This window comes from Ostrea edulis, chromosome 3, assembly GCF_947568905.1.
Source record: "Ostrea edulis chromosome 3, xbOstEdul1.1, whole genome shotgun sequence".
NCBI classification, from domain to species: Eukaryota; Metazoa; Mollusca; class Bivalvia; order Ostreida; family Ostreidae; genus Ostrea; species Ostrea edulis.
In genome coordinates this window covers 81,505,331-81,517,926 of record NC_079166.1, presented here as the reverse complement: position 1 = coordinate 81,517,926, position 12,596 = coordinate 81,505,331, and the positions used below count along the sequence as shown (strand labels likewise).

General features: G+C 35.6%; 1 protein-coding gene across 1 annotated transcript in view; it reads right to left on the bottom strand.

The window, feature by feature from the left end:
• Nucleotides 1-3,662: 3,662 nt before the first annotated feature.
• LOC125673657 (single-minded homolog 2-like) overlaps nucleotides 3,663-12,596 on the bottom strand; it is a 32,127-nt gene continuing 23,193 nt past the window's right edge. The window contains exons 4-10 of the mRNA XM_048910340.2: nucleotides 12,093-12,182; nucleotides 10,887-10,995; nucleotides 9,856-9,941; nucleotides 9,490-9,689; nucleotides 9,066-9,172; nucleotides 7,359-7,506; nucleotides 3,663-7,257 (exon numbers count right to left, since the gene is read on the bottom strand). Of these exons, the coding sequence (XP_048766297.1) occupies nucleotides 6,135-7,257; nucleotides 7,359-7,506; nucleotides 9,066-9,172; nucleotides 9,490-9,689; nucleotides 9,856-9,941; nucleotides 10,887-10,995; nucleotides 12,093-12,182 (1,863 nt within the window). The 3' untranslated portion in view covers nucleotides 3,663-6,134. The remainder of the gene's footprint in view (nucleotides 7,258-7,358; nucleotides 7,507-9,065; nucleotides 9,173-9,489; nucleotides 9,690-9,855; nucleotides 9,942-10,886; nucleotides 10,996-12,092; nucleotides 12,183-12,596) is intronic.

Sequence of the window (12,596 nt, the reverse complement as noted above, 5' to 3'; positions counted from 1 at the left end):
GAACTTTCTCAGCCTCCTAGGAAGCATACAGTGCAAGCTGCCATTACAAGCGCTAGAGCACTAACATTCTAACAATATCTTTCACTGTCTGTAGTCAGGTTCCCCTTTTACACTTGGGTGGAGTGAGGAAATTCATGTAAAGTGCCTTTCCCAAGGACACAACGTCAGCCCTTCCGCGGCCAGGACTCGAACCCAAAACCTTTCGGTCGAGAGTCTGACGGCCTAACCACTCGGCTACCGACGCTACAAAAGTCATGTCACAAAAGGGCAGGGTGAACAGGCTTAAAATCGTACATCTTGGCCGAATTCACAAGAATTCATAGCGTCCAAAGACCTCGATTGTGATATTTTAAAAATTGCAACAACAAAAAAAAAAAATACCAAAAAGGGAAGAGGTGGAGGGGGAGGGGTACCGCCGGATGCAGTGTTCGGATTGCATCATGTCTATGAATAACAGAAGAGTTATAAGTCGCAACATAGGAAATGGTGGCGTTTTATCCTCTCTGTGCGTAATTGTATTATGAAAGCGGAAGGTAGCAAACAGTGACCAATGAAAGGTGAAGGTAACAAACAGCGATTAAATTCATAACACCTATAAGCAATACAAAATATAGAGTTGGGCAAAGACACACCAGGGGTGGGATGAGGTGCCTAGGAGGAGTAAGCATCACCTGTCGACTGGTCACATCCGCTGTTAGCTCTAAATGCAGTGCTTTTGTAAATGACAATTGACAAAATATTGCCTCTGCTTCCTACCATTATCGCATTAAAGTCGATGTACACGTTGTAAAACGTTATCTGATTCTCGCATGCGCAATGATCATGACCATCCTGCAAACACAGATTGTGATAGAGCAGTGTCTGAGGACAAGCTATCTACAAACACAGATTGTGATAGAGCAGTGTCTGAGAACATCTACAAACACAGATTGTGATAGAGCAGTGTCTGAGAACAAAATATCTACAAACACAGATTGTGATAGAGCAGTGTCTGAGAACAAACTATCTATAAACACAGATTGTGATAGAGCAGTGTCTGAGAACAAGCTATCTACAAACACAGATTGTGATAGAGCAGTGTCTGAGAACAAACTATCTATAAACACAGATTGTGATAGAGCAGTGTCTGAGAACAAGTTATCTACAAACACAGATTGTGATAGAGCAGTGTCTGAGAACAAACTATCTACAAACACAGATTGTGATAGAGCAGTGTCTGAGAACAAACTATCTACAAACACAGATTGTGATAGAGCAGTGTCTGAGAACAAGCTATCTACAAACACAGATTGTGATAGAGCAGTGTCTGAGAACAAGCTATCTACAAACACAGATTGTGATAGAGCAGTGTCTGAGAACAAGCTATCTACAAACACAGATTGTGATAGAGCAGTGTCTGAGAACAAACTATCTACAAACGCAGATTGTGATAGAGCAGTGTCTGAGAACAAGCTATCTACAAACACAGATTGTGATAGCGCAGTGTCTGAGAACAAACTACCTACAAACACAGATTGTGATAGAGCAGTGTCTGAGAACAAGCTATCTACAAACACAGATTGTGATAGCGCAGTGTCTGAGAACAAACTACCTACAAACACAGATTGTGATAGAGCAGTGTCTGAGAACAAACTATCTACAAACACAGATTGTGATAGAGCAGTGTCTGAGAACAAGCTATCTACAAACACAGATTGTGATAGATCAGTGTCTGAGAACATCTACAAACACAGATTGTGATAGAGCAGTGTCTGAGAACAAACTATCTACAAACACAGATTGTGATAGAACAGTGTCTGAGAACATCTACAAACACAGATTGTGATAGAGCAGTGTCTGAGAACAAGCTATCTACAAACACAGATAGTGATAGAGCAGTGTCTAAGAACAAGCTATCGGACAAAACTGGTGTAAAGGATCTCTATTAGTAGATCTATAGATCGCTACTTAGAGAACGATTCGCTGTTTCTGATTCCAGAGATCTCAGGTGAAAGTTTTGTCTTTATTTTAGTTCCGTGTCAAACAAATTACAGTATCTCTTGTATCCCTTTTAGGTTCTAGATGAAATACGCAATAGAGTATTCGTTATTCAAAATTAAAGCTTATATTTTACAAATATTGCCATAAAAGTTATACTTTTGTGTCTTCTTTCCAATGTATGGTGCCATATTTCTGCCATCACTTTTTAGATAATTATGTCGATTTGTCAGATAATTATGTCGAGTTGTCAGATAATTAATAAAAAGTTAAAACAATTTAGTAACCGTAAAAATACTTTCACGTCCACAATGTGGCATCTACTTAACAGCATAATGATCTCACAAGTCAACATAGTGATCTGACAAGTTGATACGATGATCTGACAGATCAACAATAAATCATTATATCGACTTATCAGATTTTTTTGTCGACTTGTTAGATAATTATATTTACTCAATTGATCGAAATGTTGACTTTTCAGATATTCAGATGGAAAGATATCAGCGGTTAGCAGTAGCAAATCAGGAGAATGAAAAAAAAAATAACGAACGAGGATTTCTGACAAATCGACATTATCGTCTGACAAGTCAGCATGATCGACATGATTATCGGACATTATCATTGGACAAATGATGGTGAAAATATGCCACCATACAAATGATTCTCAAATGAAGAAAATATGCATGCTATATTTCTAATTTTTGTTCGTACATGTAATTTTTTATCTTTTTAATTCATTTTTCTATTTATTTATTTGTTTTGTGGTTCAGAAAACTATCATGCATAAAAAAAAGGAATTCTTATTGCAAGCTTTCTGTTGTGTCATTGACATGCAGCTTATAATCTTTTTACAGAAGTTGTCATACAGCATGTATTGCATTTTCAAAGCACACACTATTTCAGGTGCTAGCCAAACAGAGCTGACAAACACCAGCAAAATGAGGTAGACTTAAAAAAGAATACAAAGTATTGATTTTGGTGAAATGTGTGAGTGCAGTTTGCAAGATGTTTTATTCAACTTTATGGAATTTATGAAAAATGCTGGTGATGGAATATATGACGTCATAAATGTACCAGTTTTAACTGGTTTAAAGAACAAGGTGCGGTATTGGCGGAATAGTTTGACCAATAACGTGACTTGTTCTTTGTGTAGGGAAAATCACGCGTCAATAGAGATACCAAGCATTTTTGGTCAAAAATACCAACAGAAATTTTTTTCTTAGTCAAACAGCACAAAATGTGGGAAATCTATTGCAAATACTATGTGATGATACTGCTACGCTATTTAAGTTCAAGTTTTATGTTTCAAAGATTTAAATTAATCACGTATTCATATGTTTGCTAGAGCCAAATTAAATCAATATAAGAATTACAATGACATACACAGGTAACAATGGTGATAAACAGCCCGTTTTCTTGGACCGAATAAAATTAAAGTATGCATCCTTGAACTTTTGTATAAAACTTCACCAACACCCAGTTGCACGACAGTTAGTTAACTTTAACAGACAGTTAATTAACTTGCTATTAACTTTTAAATTCATATAACGTTAAATTGTTATTAACTTTTGAATTCAAACAGTGTCAATGAGATGTTAACTGTCAGTTAAACTTAACTAACTTTTTTATATAGAAGTGTTCACGACATCTTTTGGAAACTCGTAAAATACAACACCGACACGTTTGAAGTTCAGTCTAGTTTTATTATGGCTTCTCGTTAACAAATTGAAAATAAACCCTGTTTACTCACACAAGTAACCTACTTCTTTACAGACATCCAAACAGGCATAGTATACAGTTAAAATGGATGAAAATCTAATTCCTGGATTCAACATTTATAAGTTACTTCCCGTGGAATAAATCTGCACTTCCCCTTTTCAACCAAAGCAACGAGTACCTCGGTGTTTTAGTACAGGATTTAATCAAATTACATCTGTGGATTGGATCCCTGTATCACGGGTGCATACATCATAAGTTTGGATATATTCTTATTTCACTTTCTGAGTATATTTTATTGGGATGTCCAGATCACTCGACCATGCCCCTTTCATTTCATTTCTCTCATACATGTACATCATTACTTCGAATCAGAACTTGAAGGAATATCTGGTTACAATGGAATTAATATCTTTCAACTTTCTGATTACACGCACTGACGTGCTTTTCATATAATTAAAGTCGACCTATACTCAGCCTACGCCAAAATCAAATGTAAATGCGGAACCATGCGTCCGTTTTCCGAAATATGGTATTTTAGAAATATCGGTTTGATTTTTACATGGCGATATGTATGTCCGATATCGATTTCTTCAAGAGCGTTATTATCAGTTGCGGTCAAATTTTGTATTAAAAAAAAGGGGGGGGGGGGTATAGATGATTCAAGCTTTAGAAAAAAAATCGGTTAGAGAACAGACAACAGTCGATGTGAAATCGTACAGGCAGTGTTTTATTGGTTTACAGGTTAAATATGTTCATGTTTTGAATCTTGTTTTTTGAACAGGTAACACAAAATTACCTTGAGAATAGTGCCAAAATGTACAGCAAAAACAGATATGTTTATAACAGTAAAACGCGTATAGAAGGTGTAATAAATTTATACTGTTACTTGTCAATAGAAAATGTAATAAATTCATACTGTTACTTTTTTGGATAACTAGAATATACCTACAATGATACCCATATACTCTGCCATGTTCTGGAAGACAAGATTTTGTATCGAATTAGACAGGATGTTGGGTTTCACAGTGTAAAAACCATGTTCAAAAGACAATCGGAAATGACAGTTAAACGGATTACACAAGAGTCAGATTAGATTATTTTAAGTGTAGCACAGTTAGATCTTTTTGTTTTAACAATACATTCTAATATTTTCTATTTTAGTGATTACGTAGGTCTACCTTTGTGAAAATATTCTTTGTAAACACGTGTTTTTCGATAATGGTAATCGTATCTTACAGTACCAAATAGAATTTTCCTTCACAAATGTTTGAAGCACGAAGATGATGAATACGAGTAGTGTCGAGAACTTTTCTCAATTGCATCAGCAATATACAGAAAGTAACGTTTTCACGCTTTGCTCTGTTTGTACTGCATCCCTTAAAATTTCATAGACATGAAACTCTGATGCTATTTGACCGAGAATTAGGGAAAGATATTATCTATTAGAAGTGAATCTCAGCATCACTGATACAGTATTCTATTTTATAAAGAGATAGGAAACTTTAAAAAAAAAAAAAAAAAAAAAAAAAAAAAAAAAAAACCTTTTCAGAAGAGACAGATGTACAAACATGACAAGACAGTACACACGCATCCGCCTTAATTCCGCGGAATCATTAAATTTCACAGGGACCTTTATTTCGTGAAAATTCTAGACACCATATCCCACAAACAAACAACAATGAAATTCACCAATTCACAAATTATATGACGTTTCCAAATGTAAAATATCAACAAAACTGCCCCCCGGGAATTGCAACGATTGTCCAGTGTACATGAATCATTTCCTGCAAGTGTTACCTTAAGGAGGGGGGTGTACAATGTGAGAAGTTTATGACAAATGACCCTTCTTAGTTGGACGTTGAATTTCTACACAGTTACATGCTAATGATGTTAAGTTAATGATTTTACTGTCTCAGTTTCCACCTGTCCTACACACACATATATATAACTACCTGTATTCATGCCAGTTTCGCGAAGTTTGAGAATACTCTAATCTTGGGGCATCTAAATAACGAAATCGTCTCTCCTTCGGAAATTAAAATATTTTCGCGTAGTAGATCTACATAATCTCGCTAATAATATTGGCAATAAATCATATCCATTTTCTACAATCAATAAATCATATCCATTTTCTACAATCAATAAATCATATTCATTTTCTACGATCAGTATATGGACTGCTATCTAACATCACTAAATGAACAAAAAATTTAAATTTAAATTATTCTTAAGAAGAAATCGCAGTAACATCTTTTTCAAATAGCACCAATTTGAACTTATGGATATATATATATATATATATATATATATATATATATAAACAACGCATTTATAAACCAACTGATATTTGGCAATGATTTGATCGAAACTATCGATATTACAATATAAAACTGCACAAATTCAAACATTGATCTAGATTTCCACCATGACACATTTTAATGGACATAACCGTTCGCTATATGGTACTGCTGAGTATCAACAATCACACTGGCATATCCCGGTTGGGGAACGGGCGAGTAATGTTTTGGAGTCGGGATCGGGGTTTGACTATAATCTGTGGGACAGCTGTAAGAGTCGTAAGCACAAGACGCACGTAGGCAGTGCGAATAAATATCTTGAGCATTGAAATTCCTATCGTGTATCGCCTGCATGTCCATTCCATTCTCGTGTCCATTCAAACGTGGATTGCGAAAATGTTGATCAGATCTAACGTCGGTTTCCGGGTATTTCACCTGATTTTGCTGAATTGTTTTCTGAGTATGACTCAATGTACCAGCTTCGATGTTGGTTCTGTGACGAGTGATCACAGATTGTTGAACACTGCGTGCCTGTGGGTGGCTGTCTGTCACTGTTAACGTCTTCGGTGATAGCTCCTCTTTGATTGAGTTTTGACCGGTATCAAGATTTTGTTGAAAAGTAGACGATAGAGATCGTTTCTCAATCTCTTCGTTACCTACATCGATTTCTGACGTCGAAGACTCTGATTGGTTACTGTATGGGTACCCGGATACAGCATCACGGCTGCTGCTTCGTGAACATGGTCCAGCCGATCTGTATTCAAATCGTGGCGAAATGTCAGTTCTGACGTCGGTAGACGTATCCAGGTGAGTTAATTTTGGACTAGAGGAATTCATACAAGACGAGAGGTGGTCCATATTTTTATATGGAAAATACTTTTCCGTCTCAGTTTTACAATGAAGTCGATCGTCTGCGAATGATTGAGTGGAGGGATGATACTGTGGGTTAGGGAAATAGTCAGGGTGGAAGACGCCTGGGTATGCAGGTCCATAAAGAGGTTCAAACTTTGCCATAGGATCCTCGTAGTGGTGATTCGGCTGTATAATGTGACAGAGGTCACTGGGAGCCATTTCAGGAACTAATTCGTAATCTGACGGGAACTCCTGACTGTTTGCACTCTGTGAGTATGGTGATCGGCGATGTTTAGACTTGGCAGACCTTGCCTTTCCTGGAGATCTTCCTGACATAGTAGAAAATGGCGTCAGTTCTTTGTGAACTGTTTGTTCTAACTGTATCTGCAGACCCCGGGCTTCCACTTCGCTAAAAATAGAACAAAAAAATCAACACTCAATCAGTAGAACAAATGACACGACAGATCAGACATATATTGACATATATAAATCAATAAAATTATAACTTGCCTCAAAACGTAGTTCACGCTGACGATGCAATGGGGGCGGGACGATCTACTGTTATGCACGATTGTGGCGTAACTCTGAATCCAGACCCATCCTCCATCTTTGGCCAAAAATCGATAATACTTTGTGGTGACTTGACCTTTTAATAATACTAAAGGGAAAAACATGATTTCAGCAAGACATGTTGATAAAAGAAACTATATACTTAAGTATCCGAATTGCAAGCTATTATATATTGCACTACTTCTAATCTTTTGGCTTTTGTTTAATGCACACGTCGGATTGACAGATTCCAACAGAAAAGAAAATATCCGTGAAAGTCACTATCGGAGTCGGTATTCCAAAAAACATTGAAGTCTGTTTGAATACCGATCCCGACAGGTGTCATCGCACACCGCCATATGGCAATTGATCTTGTGCGTGCTTCTTGAAAGGACATGCTACCTCTCTAAATATAATAACTCAAGACATTGAATTTTATGGAAATTAAACAAAATGAGAAGAGCAGTGCGTGTTTGCTTAAGTTCTTAGTCGCAATGAATCGCCCAATCCAGGCATTGATATTTCTGATTATCAAGCAACATTGCTTCTCGTTCACTGTAGGTGTTAATTTTGAAAATAAAGGTAAATACTCTGTGATCAGTGGTTCATTGATAGCAATAATCCTACAACACGCCACAACTATCAAAGCAATATATGTGCAGTTTATGTTGTTTGTTTATGTAAATTTTAGTCTGTAAGATCCAGTATGAATTGGATGGAGTGCGGAAAAGAAACACAGTCTTCATATTCAGTAACACAAGGTTTATCAGAATGTGAAAATTTTGCAGACTTGTATAGAGCAAAATATAGCTGCTAAAGGAACGTACACATTTAGTATTGAAGCATGATGTTATAAAAGAGCATGCACATTTAGTATTGAGAACCTGATTTTGTAAAGGAACAGACATATTTAGTATTGAGAGGTGCTATGTTACACCTGATGTTATATAAGTACTGAGTATTGAAAGGTACAATGTTACACCTGATGTTATATAAGTACTGAGTATTGAAAAGTACAATGTTAAACCTGATGTTATATAAGTACTGAGTATTGAAAGGTACAATGTTACACCTGATGTTATATAAGTACTGAGTATTGAAAGGCACAATGTTACATCTGATGTTATATAAGTACTGAGTATTGAAAAGTACAATGTTACACCTGATGTTATATAAGTACTGAGTATTGAAAAGTACAATGTTAAACCTGATGTTATATAAGTACTGAGTATTGAAAGGTACAATGTTACACCTGATGTTATATAAGTACTGAGTATTGAAAGGTACAATGTTACATCTGATGTTATATAAGTACTGAGTATTGAAAAGTACAATGTTACACCTGATGTTATATAAGTACTGAGTATTGAAAAGTACAATGTTACACCTGATGTTATATAAGTACTGAGTATTGAAAGGGTGAAATGTTACACCTGGTGTTACATGGAATTGATGTCACATTCTTTCCTGTTTTTCCTACTTAATAAGAGTACCCCCCCCCCCATTTCTCAGCAGCGTAGTAGAAACCGATTACAATAACCACACACACACACACACACACACACACACTAACCACACACACACATTCCCTGTTCGCTGTGTTCACTACAGTTTTCACGATTGATGATAATGAAAGAAATAAAGAACAGAGTTTTTTGGTATACTCACGTGTATGATGAGCAAATCTCATATGTAGGATATCACAGGCATGAATGTACTGATACAGGGTCCTCTCGATAAGGTCCTGGGGTTCATAACCAGTCAGATGAGCCACCCTGCCCAAGGAGATTCAAATAGCATCTCTCAATCACACCATCATTACAAAATACACGTTATCATCGTTTTAATAAGTGAATTTTGCTGGTAAAAAATACATCTCATTTTAGCTTCGGATAAATGCATTTATTCTATTCAAATATTTTGTTTTACAAACGACTTGTTCAAAAAAATGTGTAACTTGCTCAACAATTTAAATACACTATTTCATGATACTAATTGTCCAGTCTAACATCGTCATTATCAAATAATCTAAAACTAAAATAAATGAAATATAAATTTCTGTTATTTTGAAAATTCATAACATAGTTTATACCTTGCATCTAGAAAAATGAGTTTCAAATCGAGGCTGGCACGGAACATAAACATGTTGTTAAACATCTTCATTTCCGTTATGGCACTGGGCGGAAGTGAATGTCCAATGGCGACTAGTCCAACATTTTGTTGACATCCCTCATAAGGGGGCATCTCCAAATTGTAATGTTTGATTTTTAAGTACCCCCCACAGTGAATAACCTGTCGTAGAATGAAGACAAGTGTGTATATATAGGTGTTTTTTATTGAAATAAATCAGTTCATCTGGGATGGCGTTGTTGTTATTGATGATGACAATAGTGGTGATGATTATGATGATCAAAACATAACATTAATGTGACAATAATACTAGTCGTATTCGTGCTACCTTATATCCACCAGATGTGAGACCGGCATTTCTTTTCGCAAGAACACACTTCATTCTTATGAAAAAGGACCGTTCTATCTCAAACTCTGAAAATAAAAGAAAATTTGTTTTTGTTCATCCATACAATTCAAAAGTTTATTTTCAGCAATTTAATGGACAACAAAAACGAATGGCCATTGCAGGGGAAATTGTTTTTATTGCAAAATGCGTTAATGGATTTATTCACTTTTGAGAAATGTGTGCATAAAAATTTATGCCATTTGCTTCATATACATAAGACAATAAAATGAATAGTCTACATCGCCTTTCTTTCCTGAGGACCATAGTAAAATTTCCTGACACGCATACAAACGCATATCATAATGAAGATTTTTATTGTACATCTTTCCTTGTACTATCTTAGTTAATACCTTAACACAAGATTAAGAATTTTCTACAAGTATCAATTGAATCAGGATTTATGTTAGATATGACAAATAATCACGGATTTCTGTATGCCACTCAGATTTCCTATAATTTACATCACTGCTCTCTCGGCATTTACCTTTATCACTGCATGGAAAAGGGGAGGAGTGATAATTGAGCACTGCAGTCATTTCGTCATGATCTGCCGGGTGTACATACTCATAAATACTGTTTCCTGTCAGTTCTACCTAGAAGAACATAAAACGTTGTACAATTCGTGTGCATAACACACCGCGCCTGTATGCTTCCTCTTCCGTTCCAACTTTCGTTTTCTGCTTTCACATTGCACTTCGTCTTACCAGAAAAAAAATTAACGTATGTCGTGTTTTCTCCTTCCTCATCATAAGGAAATTGAACCCCAAAAGATGGTCAAAGTCACAAAAATAGATAAACTCTTTCAATATAAAAAAAAAATATACAGTATTTTTTTTTTTTTTTTTTTTTTTTTTTTTTTGGAACGTCTGTATTTTGTTTTTGGTACGATGAGAGCAATGTTTCGAAATGGAACTCGGGTGGGCTGAAATCGAAAGGATGTCTGATTATTCTAAACATGGTTCTGTGTTTACCTGCAATACCGGAAGTTGAATAGGTTGGATTATAAGTAAGGACGGCGGTCATTTCCTCGTGGTCAGAGGGGTGAATGTATTCAAATATACTACTCCCGGTTAACTCAATCTGTAAGTAATATCATCCATTGCTGACAAGAAAGAAAATGGGCGTATTCTACAAAGGACATGCAGGTGGTGGCGTTAGTAGATGAACGAAGTATCCGGAGACAGACGAGCTACGTCATAGGGGGATTCCCCAATGTTAGTCAATCATACATACATCAAATACAACAACCCATGAAAATCTTGGAGGAAGTTTTTCTTTTTTGACACTACTGATATAAATGAATATCAACGGCAGACCCAACTTTCAATGAAATGCAAGAATAAAAGATGGATCCAACGGGACAAAAGACAAAAAGAATATATGTCTTTTAGGAAAGTTAAAACTTTTATAATCAAAACTATTTATAAATGTCTGTTACATAACTGTGTGGATACCCTCTATTGTTGATTGGATGTTTCATATTTTAGCTTTGTGGGATCCATCTTTGTCTTGTAGATATAATTATTCCGTATTTTTCTCAAGAAGTTGCTGGTGAATGAAGTTTTTCATTTAATTACAGTAGTTTATGCTGGTATTGGGTAACAGTGCTTACACTTGAGATATGTATATGTACAGTGAACAACATGTTCTTAATTCTTAACAACCACTTTCATATGGACAAAGCGATTTCTGAGAAATTTCAGTGACCTAAATCTGGTTCACCTTTAATATTCAGCAACCACTTCCATTTGAACAAGGTCATTTCTTAAAATGTTCAGCGACTAAATTTAGTTCTTGAATTTACACGCTTATAGTCTCTACCTGTACACGGTATTTTAAAAGTGAAAGACGTAAGGCTGAGCAATGTATAACACACGGAAGCTTAATCACTGATTCTGTAAGAATTTTACATACAAAACAGGGATCTCTGTACACCATTCACCAACAGCATGTGTATATATATGTAAAATAAATTCAAATTTTCTCAGCTCATTTTAATTCATACAGATTAGAGACGTCTCCATATGACGTTAAGCAAGATACAATCAATCAATCATTGCTGCATTAAAAAAGTGTCCTTGAAAATTACGGACTCCGCCAAATAACGCTATATCGAATATACATTTACTGTACTTATAGGAATACATATACAGTTACTGTTTAGTTTGTGTATTTACCTGTGACAGTCCAAGATGAACGGATGCTGTTTCTGAGATGTACATTATTTTTCCATCCGGGGCCACAACAAAAATGAAGCCATCTAATGTCTGAAAGAAAGAAATAACCTTGCAAGATAGGATTTTTCTCAATGCACTGTCAGGTTTTCAAAAATGTAAATTTGTAAGCAGATAGACAAATTATATGAATTAATCAAAGCATTGCAAATTGACGTTGTACGCACAATCACTTTTAACAGTGGGGTGTAGTGTGATGTCACAATCACTTTGAACAGTGAGGTGTAGTGTGATGTCACAATCACTTTGAACAGTGGGGTGTAGTGTGATGTCACAAACAGTCTTGAAAATCACAACATTTATTTCCAAATATTTACATTATAATGTTCCAATTTTTTTAAATATCTGTACAAATTGCAATGCTATGCATTTTCTCATGAACGCGTTGTAATTGTAAACAATCCACGTATGAATACAAATCTTCTTTACTTAAATATAGTCCGTCTA